General features: G+C 36.0%; 1 protein-coding gene across 1 annotated transcript in view; it reads left to right on the plus strand.

Moving 5' to 3' along the window:
- The window catches only part of VPS50 (VPS50 subunit of EARP/GARPII complex), an 80,581-nt gene that overhangs the window by 31,812 nt on the left and 35,859 nt on the right, over positions 1-12,910 (plus strand). The window contains exons 14-18 of the mRNA XM_053980677.1: positions 3,377-3,474; positions 4,152-4,246; positions 4,875-4,973; positions 8,240-8,330; positions 9,869-10,045. Of these exons, the coding sequence (XP_053836652.1) occupies positions 3,377-3,474; positions 4,152-4,246; positions 4,875-4,973; positions 8,240-8,330; positions 9,869-10,045 (560 nt within the window). The remainder of the gene's footprint in view (positions 1-3,376; positions 3,475-4,151; positions 4,247-4,874; positions 4,974-8,239; positions 8,331-9,868; positions 10,046-12,910) is intronic.

Raw genomic sequence — 12,910 nt, forward strand, 5'->3', positions numbered from 1 at the left:
AGCTGCACAGACTGGAGCAGTAGATGTACCACTATGTCTGGCTTTTACAATTTTGGGAACTCATGGCTGTCCCAGTATTGTCCCAGTTAATCTCAGCACTCTTAGAAAGTACCTTAAATGTGTCAAGGGACTCTTGAACTTAGGGCACAAGTACAACTGTAGATGTTGAGAAGCTGGATTTGAAAGTCGTCCTTGGAAAGAGAGAATTAAGTATATGTAGAGCTTGTTTAATCAAACTGAAGATAAAGTAAACTAAAATTATCAACATAACATGAAGTTAATTCTATGTCATATTTAATGAGATGCTACTTAGTCTATGGTTTTGTTGTTTGTATGGTAAACAGCAAATTCTGTAATATGATGTTTCATCTCTCAAAATAAACTACTTACTAGAAGATTTTCCATTACACTGCTGGTTGTGGTCAGAGCATTGTTTATGTTTTTAGTAAAGAATCAAATAGAAAATGAGTTTTAAAGGGACCTATGCAGATAATTTTTGTCTTCCCCGCTCAGAGCAAAGTGATCTTCAAAGTCACACTGGTTTGTGTGAGGTCTTGCCTGGTTCAGCTAGATTTTCACATAGCATAAAATTTACTATGGTGTTGATGTAATTTACATGTATTCATGAGACAATGATTTAACAGAAGACCTGAAAATGAGTTGTAAAATGATCACTATAGCATTTAAACTCCTGATTTCACATGTGTAATCCTAGGGGTAAATGTTGGTAAAAGCTCTAGTAGCTGTAAAAGATTCAAAGAAAAGAAGAAAACGGTGTAGGGTGTAAATTCAGTTTCAACCATTTTAATTTTCAAAATGTTTCCTTTATAGTACAATGTAAATTCTGTGCAAGACCTGCTTAGTATTCAAAGAGTGAAGCTAGAAGACAGAGATTTGATTGAGTCCTTTTTTTTTTGCTTTCCTCTATCATACAAGGATTAAACAAAAACCTTTTGTTATGATTGAAAGCTGCCTTTTTGAATTTTGAGAAATACTGAAAAACCTGAAGAATTACTGTATTTAAATCAGGCATCTAGAATAATAACTCCTGGGTGGTTTTGATCCTTATTTTTATGTGTAGTTATGAATATATGTGTTCTCTGCCTGTTCCAAATTCCTCAATGCAAAATGTGTAAACACTTGTGCAGTCCTTGATTTTCAAGTAAGTTATCCTAAATTAATGTGTTTGCATGTGTGAAACTAACTGCAGTGCAGTTCATGAAAAGACTGGAAACAAGACCTCTTAGCATGACTGGCCATAAACCAAGACCACTGGGAGACTGACAAGAGAGAGAATGTTCCATTGATTTTTTTTTAGTGAACAATAACATCTATATTGCAGTGTCTGTCCAACAATTCCTTCATGAATGGCATGGGGTACAGGGACTATGGTCTCAATCTAGAGAACAAGTCAAGGACCCTGACTTGTTTAGCATTGGCTTCAGTCTGCGGAAGTTTAAAAGAGAGGAGTTTGCAGAAACACATAGTGTGCTGTGCCTAAGATTGCTGATTTGTTTCCTTGATAGTCCGGGAAAGGTTAAATCCACTTAGAGGTTTTCTGGTTATAGAATTTAGATTCTTAGGTTCTTTCTGTTTGTGTTTCATTTAATCTTCCATGGAAGATCAGGAAAATGAATTTGTCAGAATTATTACTTTCAAAAGATGAGCATATTTAGGTACAGTTAATAAATTAAGATTTATGTAGGCAGTAGGTAATATTTGTTTTATGATTTTTCTTTCATAAGGGACATTTTTTTGCATTGCAACAGTAGATGTAGTATGGAATTAAGTTTAGGTCTTGTTTGCACATAAAACAGCCTTTTATCATCTCATGTTGAGTTATTAGGGTAGATTCTCAGTTAACCTGCAAAAGCAGTCTCAATGTCTTAACACAGGAAAAAGTTGAACACAGATTTGCAGCCTTGAAAAATGAATATCCTTAATATAAACCCAAATTCCAGATGGTATTTTATTATGTTTTTTAATTTTGATGAAGAGTTATTCATTTCACAGTACTGGAACTTTTACATTCTGGCTGGTTATTGTGCTGGTTCTGTGTTCTTGAGTTCCAGCCTTGTGGGCACACTAACTCAACTAGCTTGCCAGTAGTTCTTGGTAGTGTTTGTATGTTCACTGCTGTAATGCCTAGTTTACAGATAAAGCTTTCTCAGTGTTAGATATAAGTTCATAATTTAATAACGTGTCCAGCCACGCCTTATGGCTCCCTCTGAAAGAAATCAAGCAAGGTCAGCATCCTTCTCAGTATTCATATTCCCCACATTTGTTTTTTGAATTTAAGTGGAGGTACAGATGTAGAAGATAAAATATTTTTGTTGTTCCTGTTAAGCTTATATAAACATTTTAGTAATAGGCAATAGTTCTCGTTCTGAAAAACATACTCTGGAAAGATTCAAATCAGAAACCAGATGGTTGATGAGGAGAAAGATGATGTATATGACACTTCTACTTACAAAGAGTCTGGCCTAGTGCTGGGAGAATGAGGCACTGCTAAGTGCTATTTATAATTGGTGATTGTTACAGAAGGAAACTGCTCACTTGACAGTGAGCACTGGATGATCTGAAGAAGATACAATCAAAACATGGTCAGACTGCTGTGCTCTATTGTTATTTTGGTTTAATTGAATTGTTAGTGTTTGATACAAGTCATAACAATTGCTATTAGTGGATGTTTTTACTTTCGTTCTCTTAAATATGTGGTAGTCCAGACAATGCTGCAGGGTCTGTTCTGCATACATCTGAAAAGGCTGATCAAAATCTTGTATCCAACGTCCCATTCCTTACTGGCCTTTTTAGTAAGGTGTTCACAATATTTACATGATAATCATCTAGACTGCAAGGTCTGGATTCAGGGCAAGGTGTGACAAGGAAAGAGCACTTACTTTGTTGATAAAAATTTCATGGTGCTGACAAATGGAGGACATACGTACGTTGTTTATGTTTCTGGACTCTTCTTCACTAGACAACAAAATCAGACATGCAAAATTGCTCTTTTCTCTAAGGAAGGTGAAGCTAAGCCAGGAGTTTGTCTGGAAAAAGCTGTGAAGCCTAGTAATGAAGAAGTGCAAGGGTCAGTCAGGATTAGCTCTCACTGTGATCCTTGCAGTACATTACTACCTAAGGAACACTACTGGGATAGGTATTTGGTATGCAGGAGATGAAACTCTCCTGGTCTGCATTTGTATATGATGCATATATGCTTATATGTGCGTTATTAATTTCTGTTCAAAAGTTTAGAGAAAAGTAGCCCTTCTGGAGTTTGCATAATCAATAATATGGCAATAGCTAAGGAAATGTAATTCTGTGTAGGATAACTTTCAAAGCTTTTGGAAATATTTACAATGCCTTTAACCTGAAGTTTCAGATGGCAACAATGTGATTGGAAGTGAAGAGAACAGTTTTGACCGCAACTATGTAAAAAAGAAATTGGAGCATGGGCTTTCACGAATATGGCAGGTATGGGTTTTGAATTTTGTTTCCTCCTTGGTATTTATTCCTCCCCCTTCCACCTCTCCAATATTAATTATGGTTATATTTATACTAATGTTCTTAAAGAAACATCTGCAGATTTTTTAAGTGATTTTTTTAAAGTGACCACAGAAATATAATTTCTATGACTCAGTGGTTGCAATGCTTCCAAACTCAGTCAAGATACCAAAACATAGTAACAGGACTTTTAGTCTTTATTTCTTTCAACCTGTGTGCTGTCACACAATCTATTTTCTTCTCATGTGCTTTTCTCTGTATTATGCTTTATATTTCTGGTATAGCCATAGCTGTGGAGAACCTGGAGCCTTGTGAACCTGGCTGGTTTCATGGTATTCCTGGTGTGATTGCTGGATCTGTTTGGTGTGCAGTGTCACCCAAAATGATGATAAAAAAGCTGAGTTCTGTTTTTGCATTGACAATAAAGCATCTAGGATTGACTCTGTGTTATAGAGTGCTAAGGAAACTAATTATAAAATTGTTTTTGAGAAATTACATATGTTACAGAAAGTCGAATTCTATCCTAAATCTCAAAAGAAGAATTTGTAAGTGCAATCAACCAACAAGTGTTAATGAACCAGGCATCCAAACCTTCACTTTTTGTCTTCAGTGTATTATCCATACAAAAACTTCTTTGTGTTTTGTAGGATGTTCAATTGAAAGTGAAAACTTATCTTCTGGGAACAGATCTGTCTAACTTCAAATACGATGACTTCATATTTGTACTTGATGTTATCAGCAGGTATGCTGGTGTGGTCGTAAGACCTTTAAGTACATGTCCACAAATGAGCTCTGGTCAGATAGCACTGTTGGTTAAGGCTGATGTTTGCATTTTGATGCCAATTTCACTCAAATGTGCTGATAGGTTGAAGAGCAATTCTTCTCTATGTGAGAGTTTATGAGGATGTATTTAGGAGAGGTAGCATGAACTGCTTTGCTGCTTAAGTGTGATACGATTTCAGTATTGTCTATCTTCTATGATATGTGCAGGTCTAGCAATTTTTTTTCTAAGAGCTTTTAAAAGGGGGTCTGAGTCAAGCAGAAAAATACTGTGGTACTGCCAACCTGTATAATATTATCCTTCTGTTTTGGTAATAAAATAACAGATCGAGACTGAACTGACAGCTTGCCCTGTGTAGTGGGCTCTCAAAAATACATTTATTGTGCTTATAGCTCTTTGTCTCTTATGTGTATGGCACACAATGATAGGATTTGAAGGAAAATGAGACATGGACTTTTGTGGAATGCAACTGTTACATTGCAATGTAACATTGGTACTCTATGTTTATGAAGATACATCTACACTCACAGTTGGAACAGCAGTATTAAGAAATCAATAAATATGTCTACACTTTGTTTTATTACTTTAGGCTGATGCAGGTTGGAGAAGAATTTTGTGGCAGTAAGTCTGAAGTTTTGCAAGAATCTATCAGAAAACAAAGCGTTAACTATTTCAAAACATACCACAGGTGAGACTGTTATTTGTGCAGTAGATGATTCTAACGACATTTATTGTTGTTGGGTGACCGCTTTCCAAAGGAATTCCACTGCATAATGTTCCTGTGTTGAGGTTGCCTGTAGACTATGTTTCCTGATGAGAACAAAGCTCTGAGGCTTGAAGAAGGGGAGAGGATAGAGAAGCCTTCACTTCCAGCTGAAGGTCTGCAGCAGGATAGTCAGATAAAGATGAACAACATTAGGATAGTCCGATAAAGATGAAGAGCATTTTAATGTAGAATTTCAGTAGTTTTTTAGGTTGTCTCTTGTTTCCTGGCATCCTGAGGAGGAATGCCTTTGAAGTCCATACTTTGTAGCAAAATTGTGTCTTCTTTTTCTATGCTATTGCTTAAGAAGGCTTGTCAGGTATGACTTTGAAGTGTTTTTTCAATATGCATTTCTGTCTTGAATCAAGTAAGATATTTAGAACTAAATTCATCCTTTTCAGTCATGTCTTCATGGCCTGTTCGTTGGCAGGATGTAACTACGTTTCAGTCAGCTCTTATGTCATATCTGAGGCCAGTCATGTGTTGTCATGGACAGGCATTCTCTGGACCCAGATATGATATATGGCTATAACAGCATCAAGACTTATCTTTCTGTTTGTTTTAATTGCCTTGATTTTAGAAGTGTTTTGGTTTGGGTGATTGACAACTTTTTAATTCTAGTTGTTTAGCATTATGTTCTTTCTGGGTGTAAAAACTAGGAAGATATGAGAAGAAATATAGCCTTCCATGCTCTAGGAAATGCTTACTTTCCTAGTCATGATCTGTTGTCCTCTTGTCTGGGAGCTGTCTTACAACTAATACATTCAGAGCCATTTGAAAAGTCTGAGACTTTCTGCCGAAAGTCCATGAAGTACGAAAATTAGGGCAGGAGAACATGAAACAGTGCTGAATTCAGAAGATGAGAATGAGGTTTGGAATTTCTTCCAGCTTTGGTAATTTGTTGCTAGGAGTTCTTTCTCATGATTTGATGAAGACCTCAGTTCCAGTTGTCTGAAAAACTTGAGCCTTAATCATATCCACATTATGTCTTGTCAGGAGATGTCACCTATTTTTATTTCTTGAAATTTATCTGAATCCTAAACAGAATTTTGTGAACCGATTTTGGTCTACCTAACCATCTTTTACTACAATGACTTACCACAGAATGCCTTCTTGGGTTAAGTAAATATAATTTTGACTGTTACAGTTCTGTGTATGATTAACAGCTTAAATAATCATAGGCTAATTTTCTGAATTGTCTTTGAGTAAAATAAAGGTTAGGGAACATTGATGGAATATGTATAGAAATAGTAATTTTTTGAAATAGCTTGTGTTTTTAAGATAATGGAATTCTTGTGAAAATAAAATGAAATATTTATGGACATGAATTAAATTTTATGAAGCATTTCAATATTTTCTACGTGTTTTATGCTGCATGGGTATTGTGAAGATTAATTGGCTGCTGTTTTCATTCTCAGAAGGAGGAACATAAAAAACCCTGTCTCAGAGCTATATCTCCTAGGTTGTTTATATAAAGCTTTAAACATCTTGCCTTTTCAAATCAAGCTAATATGGCTTTCACTTCTCTTGGATATTTAATTGGAGGGAAAAAAAAAAAAAGCAGGAGTGCTTTTAAGGATTCATTAGTGCATGAAAGCTACATACAGCTGAAATGCTTAGAGTCCAGGAGTAATCAGTTCTTTGTGTAATTTGACATACACGGCCTCCTGGGCAGTGTGGTGTTATGGAGAACTGCCAACATAGAGAAAATATTGAAAGGAATTGGCTGTGTGATTCAAAAAACATAGAAGAGAACATAGTACTAGAGTATACAGGAAGCCCATTTTTTGGGTGCAAATTGATTGTTCTGATAAATCAGAATGGGCTTTTGGCAAAGAGCATCAATAAGATGATTTTTGAACTGCAATTTACTTTTTGTACTGATAAACTTGTAAAAAGGTGTGTCTGATCACTTAAGCTTTTCAGAGAATGAATGCATCAGATCTTCATGCATTCCCGTTTCTACATGTATATGCTGGTGAAAATTAAGAGCATTTGTTCAAGTTCTCTGTCAGAGCCTTGTTTTCATATTTAAAATGCTACAAAACCTGTTGTGTGGTTTTTAAATGGTTGCTTTTCTATGAGTCTTTCACCTCAGTCTCCCTCACAAAGACTTTTAATCTCTAATGCTGGTTTTCACTGCATCTCTCTCTGTTCTTTCTGTTGGCTTTACTGTGAGAAGATCTGCAAGCTATGGGTGCTCAAAGCCCTGAAAATAGCACTTAAAGTCTATTTGTATTTAACTTGGGAATTTAAATAAACACAGCAAACTGTAGTCACAATTCAACACATTGCTTATCTCATTGTGGCAAGCAAATTTTAATTGTAGTGGTGGTTGCAGTTCATTATTGAAGTTGTGGTATTCCTAGAATATTTTATTGCCTAATTAGAAAACAGTGCATAATTTACCAACTGTTACTTGTTAAACAAAACAATATGCCCTATATTAAGAGGAAAAGATAGAGCAATGTGATCCCAAAAAGTATTCATTGCTGTTTTTCCTATATATTTATGTGGCAAATTTTTTTCTTTATCAAAGATGTTTCTGCTTATGACAGGGTGGAGGCTTCTCTGGTGATTAAAAACAACAGAAGAAATGCAGAGATGTAATGGCTTGATTACTTTTCCTTATTACTGTATTACTGATACCAAAGTAAAATTAAGCTGTGAAGAAAATTAGAGACTAATAGCCATTTATGTTTTTTTATTTGAAAGGTTGAGATGTCTGTAGGGTATTATTTCTTTCCTCTTCCCTTTGCTCTCTCTTGGCTTCAGTATATTTGAAAGAAGCATCTGTCTCATGTGGGCTCTCAGAAGCTGTTGTGCTGTTAGTGGAGTGTTTATATATATTATATTGCTTTCTACAGTTTACAGAGGAAAAAGATCTAGTATTTCTGCATAATTGTAGGTGTCCCTCTATAATTTGTAATGGTTTTGACTAAAAAAATTAGTTTACAAATTTTGGAGATAGTCTCAAAGAATATCTTTCTCCAGAGGTGTCATAAAAAATACACTGTTTTGGTAGCCACAGCTTTTGGTGGTTTGTTGGTTAGAAGAATTGCTTAAATACTTGTTTTAAAGTGTAACTTTTTATACAGTTTTAGAAGGAGTTTTTCTCTGCAGAAGTGACCTAATGGCCAATGTTGTGATTTACTCTTTCTTCCAATTAAGAGTATTCATTTGTGTTTCAGAACCCGTCTTGAAGAACTAAGAATGTTTTTGGAGAATGAGACCTGGGAACTTTGTCCTGTTAAATCAAGCTTTAGTATTTTGCAGCTTCATGTACGTTCTATGTATAAAATATACAAATGTATTAATACTTTAATAACTAAGAGTCATGATGTTCTAAGAAGTAGTAAGAACCATTAACTACTGTATAAATGTTTTTAATGGCTTCTAAAAGCTCCTCAGTTTTACTTCATGAATTATTAGTAACTTAGGAGTCAAATGGTTTTGAAACAGTAGTGTTTCTGTTTCAGACAGGCAGAGGTTTTTATGGAAGATGCTGGAGTTGTAAGCATAATGTTAGCCTTTATTTTTCCTGTTTCAATGTACTGTTAATATGTTTGTTTTTAATTCCTAAATTATTTATCTGACGGTAAGATGCTAAAACATGAGTGCCTGAAAGTAGTTGCATGAGCACTCACTAGCTTGTACCAACTTGGCATCTGTTTCTGGAAACATAGGTCATACTGCCTCATTTGGACAGGAAAAAAAATATTCTTCTGTGGTGAAGTCCAACTGAAAGCAAGTAATTACTGTACTCACCTTCTAATCATCTGAAGTGATTTTTTTATTTTTAGCATGTGGTGGATGAAATTAACTTGTTTTGCCAAATAAAACATGGTGCCTGTGATTAAAGCTATAACTGAAGTGCAGGAATGTTTTAGCACAACAATGTTAAGCAAGATCATTTTGCAACCCCTGTGGAGTTAACTGTAGAAGTAAGCAATAGGCTACTAGGTCACTAAAAGTATGGAGGGGGAAGGAAGGGAGGACCCTCAGCAGCAAACAGCAGCAAATCAATAATATTTTTAGTAAAGAAATGGTATTATAAATCCGTACATACTGCTCAAGGGACTGGAGCAGCAGAAAATGGCAGAAAGTTATGGACTTGTTCAAGCAAACAGAAATCTAACATTGTAGTGCTTTTAACTGCATATGTTTTAATCTTTAAACCCTTAATTAAAAGAAAATGCACATTTTTCCGTTATGAATATCAATAGCTAGAGTTTAATAGATAAAAATGGTATGTCATCTGAGATAAGTTGTCTTTTTTAGGAAAAAAAAAGTAAAAAAATAATGCCTTTTGGGTCCTACTTGGTCCATACACTTGCAAATGTTTGTGCACTCACCCAGTGATCAGAAACTGTGCAGTGGGTTTCAGAAGAAAAAAAATCTTGACAACTTCTTAAAAATAAACTATCAACAAGAAATTTTCAGCTTTAGTAAATTATTTAGTAACTTGTGTATAGAAAACAGCATTTTTGGATAGAATTTAGGTATTTTTTTATCTCCTTATTTCTGTGAAATAAAAAACACAATTAGTTTTGACCTAGTTTTAGACAGTAAATAATTTCAGAATGCAGATGTATTGCATGTTGTAGCAGAAAACTTCTAAAAGTACAAAGACAAGCAGCGTAAGGTTGTCACTTTCAAGGTTAACTTGAGCCAGCGTGAAAAGCATGTTTAAATAAGCAGCAAAATTTGGCTAAAAGTTAATTGTCCACAAGTTTGTTGTTATCCTTAGTTTTTGTGGAACTGGAGTCATAATAATGTGGAAAATGCCTGATGAAAACGTGACTCGTTTCTGTTGATAGGAATTTAAGTTCATGGAGCAGTCGCGTTCCCCATCCGTGTCACCGAGCAAGCAGCCTGCCTCAGCAGTTTCATCAACGGTGACGCTGTTTGAGCAGTACTGCGCCGCAGGAAACCCCTTCGAGATTCAGGCCGACAGCAAAGATGATGAGACAGAAGATGTGTTAGCTTCCAATGGGGTATGGAGTGTTTCAGGAAAAAAGGAAAACAAACAAAAAAAAAAAGACAACTAGTGCTTTCAGTAAATGATGATTTATTTTGTGAGGCAATGATGGTACAAGAATCTGTTGCCTGCCTACTGTGCTGCTTTGCTTTTAAAAGTGCCAGAAACCCAGGCATCCTGTTTAAAGTTCAGTTTGTTTTGTGCTGAATCAGTACTTTTTTCCACTAAAGTCAAGCATTCCTGAAGGTTAGCAAGACATGTTCCACCTAAATTAGTATTTTTCCAGGGGTTTAAATTAGCTTTCTTTGTGGAGGTAATTTATCATTTTAGGACTTGCTTTCCAGCTTCATAGGAAAGAATTGTTGTGGGTTGCTCCTTTTTTTTATCTGTTCACACCTATGTGATTTGACATGGATTTTCTGATGTCTGTTACATCATTTTTAGTTGTAATTGAAAGTATAACTCTCTTTATTGTGGGTTCTTCTATAAAACTGAACAGTAACTGTGTGGGTTTTTTTTCAGACGTCTGTCAAAATCTATCAGTGATCAAATGTGTTTCAATGTAAAACTTTGTACTGTTCTCTTAAATGCTACATGTTTTTGTTTAAGCTTTTGTTATTGTTTATCTGTTTTATTGGGCTTAACTTGTGCTACTGAGGCTGGATAACATCTCAAGAACAAAAAAGAATAATTGCTGCTTAGTGATTTCAAACTCCTCTGATACCTTGTGGGTTACTGCTACTGAATGAGAGCCTACATTGTTCCCATATCTTTTGTTTAGTGACTTGTAATCAGCATACTTATACTTGTAGAAGGCTAGAATTGTCTTCATTTCTTGGCTCTGGATAGGTTGAGGTGTTTTTATTTCTCTCGGCATATTTGTATGAGATGTGAAAACTCTGCATACAAGTTAGGACAGACCTTCTTTGGTCTTCCCATTTCTAACATTTTACCCTTCAGAATCTATTTCTCCTAGCTTGAAGAAAACTTTACAAGACATTGTCTTACTGGGTGCTAAGCTTTTGCAAGCATTAAATCATTTGATGAAAAACTAGGTAGCAAATGCTGATAAACATGTTGGAGGCACTGTTTTGTTGGCTTTTGCCAGCATGAAGTGTCACACTGCTGCCTTCTGTCAGTTAGACAGAAGCACTGAATTGTTAGTGTTCAAAGGGACCTTTGGCACTGAGACTGCAGGCTCATGAGAGAAGTAGTGCTCCAGCAGATCTTACTGGCACTCTTTGAAACCTGCATGAGTTACGAAACATAACTGTAGAACAGACAGAAATTTGTCTCTGTGAATGGAGGCACAGGTTAATTAACTTGTCAGTAGGTGTACAGGACATCTCCCAGGGCTGGTATTGGAACCAAGGTATTTTATGACTGAGGTGACTGTACTCCACAGATGACCATCCTACTTTCCCTTTTGACATTTTTAGTCTCCCCTCTGCATTACTGTCCCAGAGGCAGGGTAAGTGAAGTTCTTGTTAATAGATCCTTTGGGATGGATTAGAGTGAAACAACACTGAATGATTGGTGTTTATACATACATATAAATGGCAGGTTTATTTTAGAACAATGAACAAATGAGGTATGTAGCTGTTTTATCTAGCATGTTGTTATCTATAGTAATATAACAATATAAAAGTGTTAAGATATAACTTAATGAAATATACAAAGTAAAAAAAAAAGGAGGAAAGGTTAAGAGTAGATAGTGAAAAGATAACACAACTCATGGATTCAACTGGGACTTGGTCTTTACAATTTCAATGCCCATTGGTCAAAGTGATTGCCACAATCTTGATCTGTTGGGGCTGAGGGAAACCACCAAACATGAAAGTTCAGTGGGTTAACAGACATTCATGTTCAGGGGGCAGCAGACAGGTACCTCCACTCAAGGAGTGTTTTTGGCTGCTGCAATATGGATCGTGTGCAGTCCTCTGGTAGAAGGCTGCTGACATGAGTCTGGGGGCATTTTGGGGGTCTTTGATGGTTTGTGGCCCCTTCTAAATAACTTGACTGCTGTTTGACCTGACTTAGTTGAGCCAATTATGCATTATCAGAAGGGGTGAATACCTTAAGGCTTATGTGATACCTCTTCATGGGAAGGACATTGGCATGATAAAAAGCATTATCCTGTCTCACAGGAACTGTTTATTACTCACCTTTTTCCCTATCTGGATCAAAAAATGGCTTGTTGCTAAACAAAGGCTGTTTTTTCATGGTCATCCTCTGGTGGTGGGTGTGCACCTCCTCTGTCTTAGGGAGATCAAAGGTTTTGCCAGCACACAGTTGGCATGTGCAAACCTGGCCTCAGCAGAACACCTGCTGCTCTTGCAAATTACTGATTGCTTGAGCCATTAACCTTTAATGTTTCAGTGTCACAAGTGTCTGTTCTGAAGTGCTAACACAGAAAGAACTCCTGTTTAAAAAGTAGAAGGCACACCTATTTTATTAATCTTTACATAGAAAGATAAATAACCTGCTTAGACAATGGAGGATAAAATTCTACAGAGGTTTTCTGTGTCAGTGTCTCGACTGACCAGTTAAGGTAGAGGCACATTTTAGCGCTGAAAATTGGAATTACTTCAGGTAGAGGTTGCAAAATTTTGTTTCCAGAGAATACAGGCATGTTGCCAAACATAGAAAGAAGTAGCATGACAAGGACATAAACAAGTAATTTACTTGACAGTTTATCTGTAGTGTGGGAGGAACTGTCAGGATTTCTTTTGAGAATTTTAAAGTCTTTTTAAGTGCTTAGTTGTTGCAAAATGGGGCCCCTGGACCCAATTACCTTAGCTCTGTATCTTGAGTTTCAGTGAGATGCTTTATGTCCCTTTTCTGTAGCTTCTTAAAATATCTTTGTTATGATACAGTTAAT

Source organism: Vidua macroura, chromosome 1 (assembly GCF_024509145.1).
Source record: "Vidua macroura isolate BioBank_ID:100142 chromosome 1, ASM2450914v1, whole genome shotgun sequence".
NCBI lineage: Eukaryota > Metazoa > Chordata > Aves > Passeriformes > Viduidae > Vidua > Vidua macroura.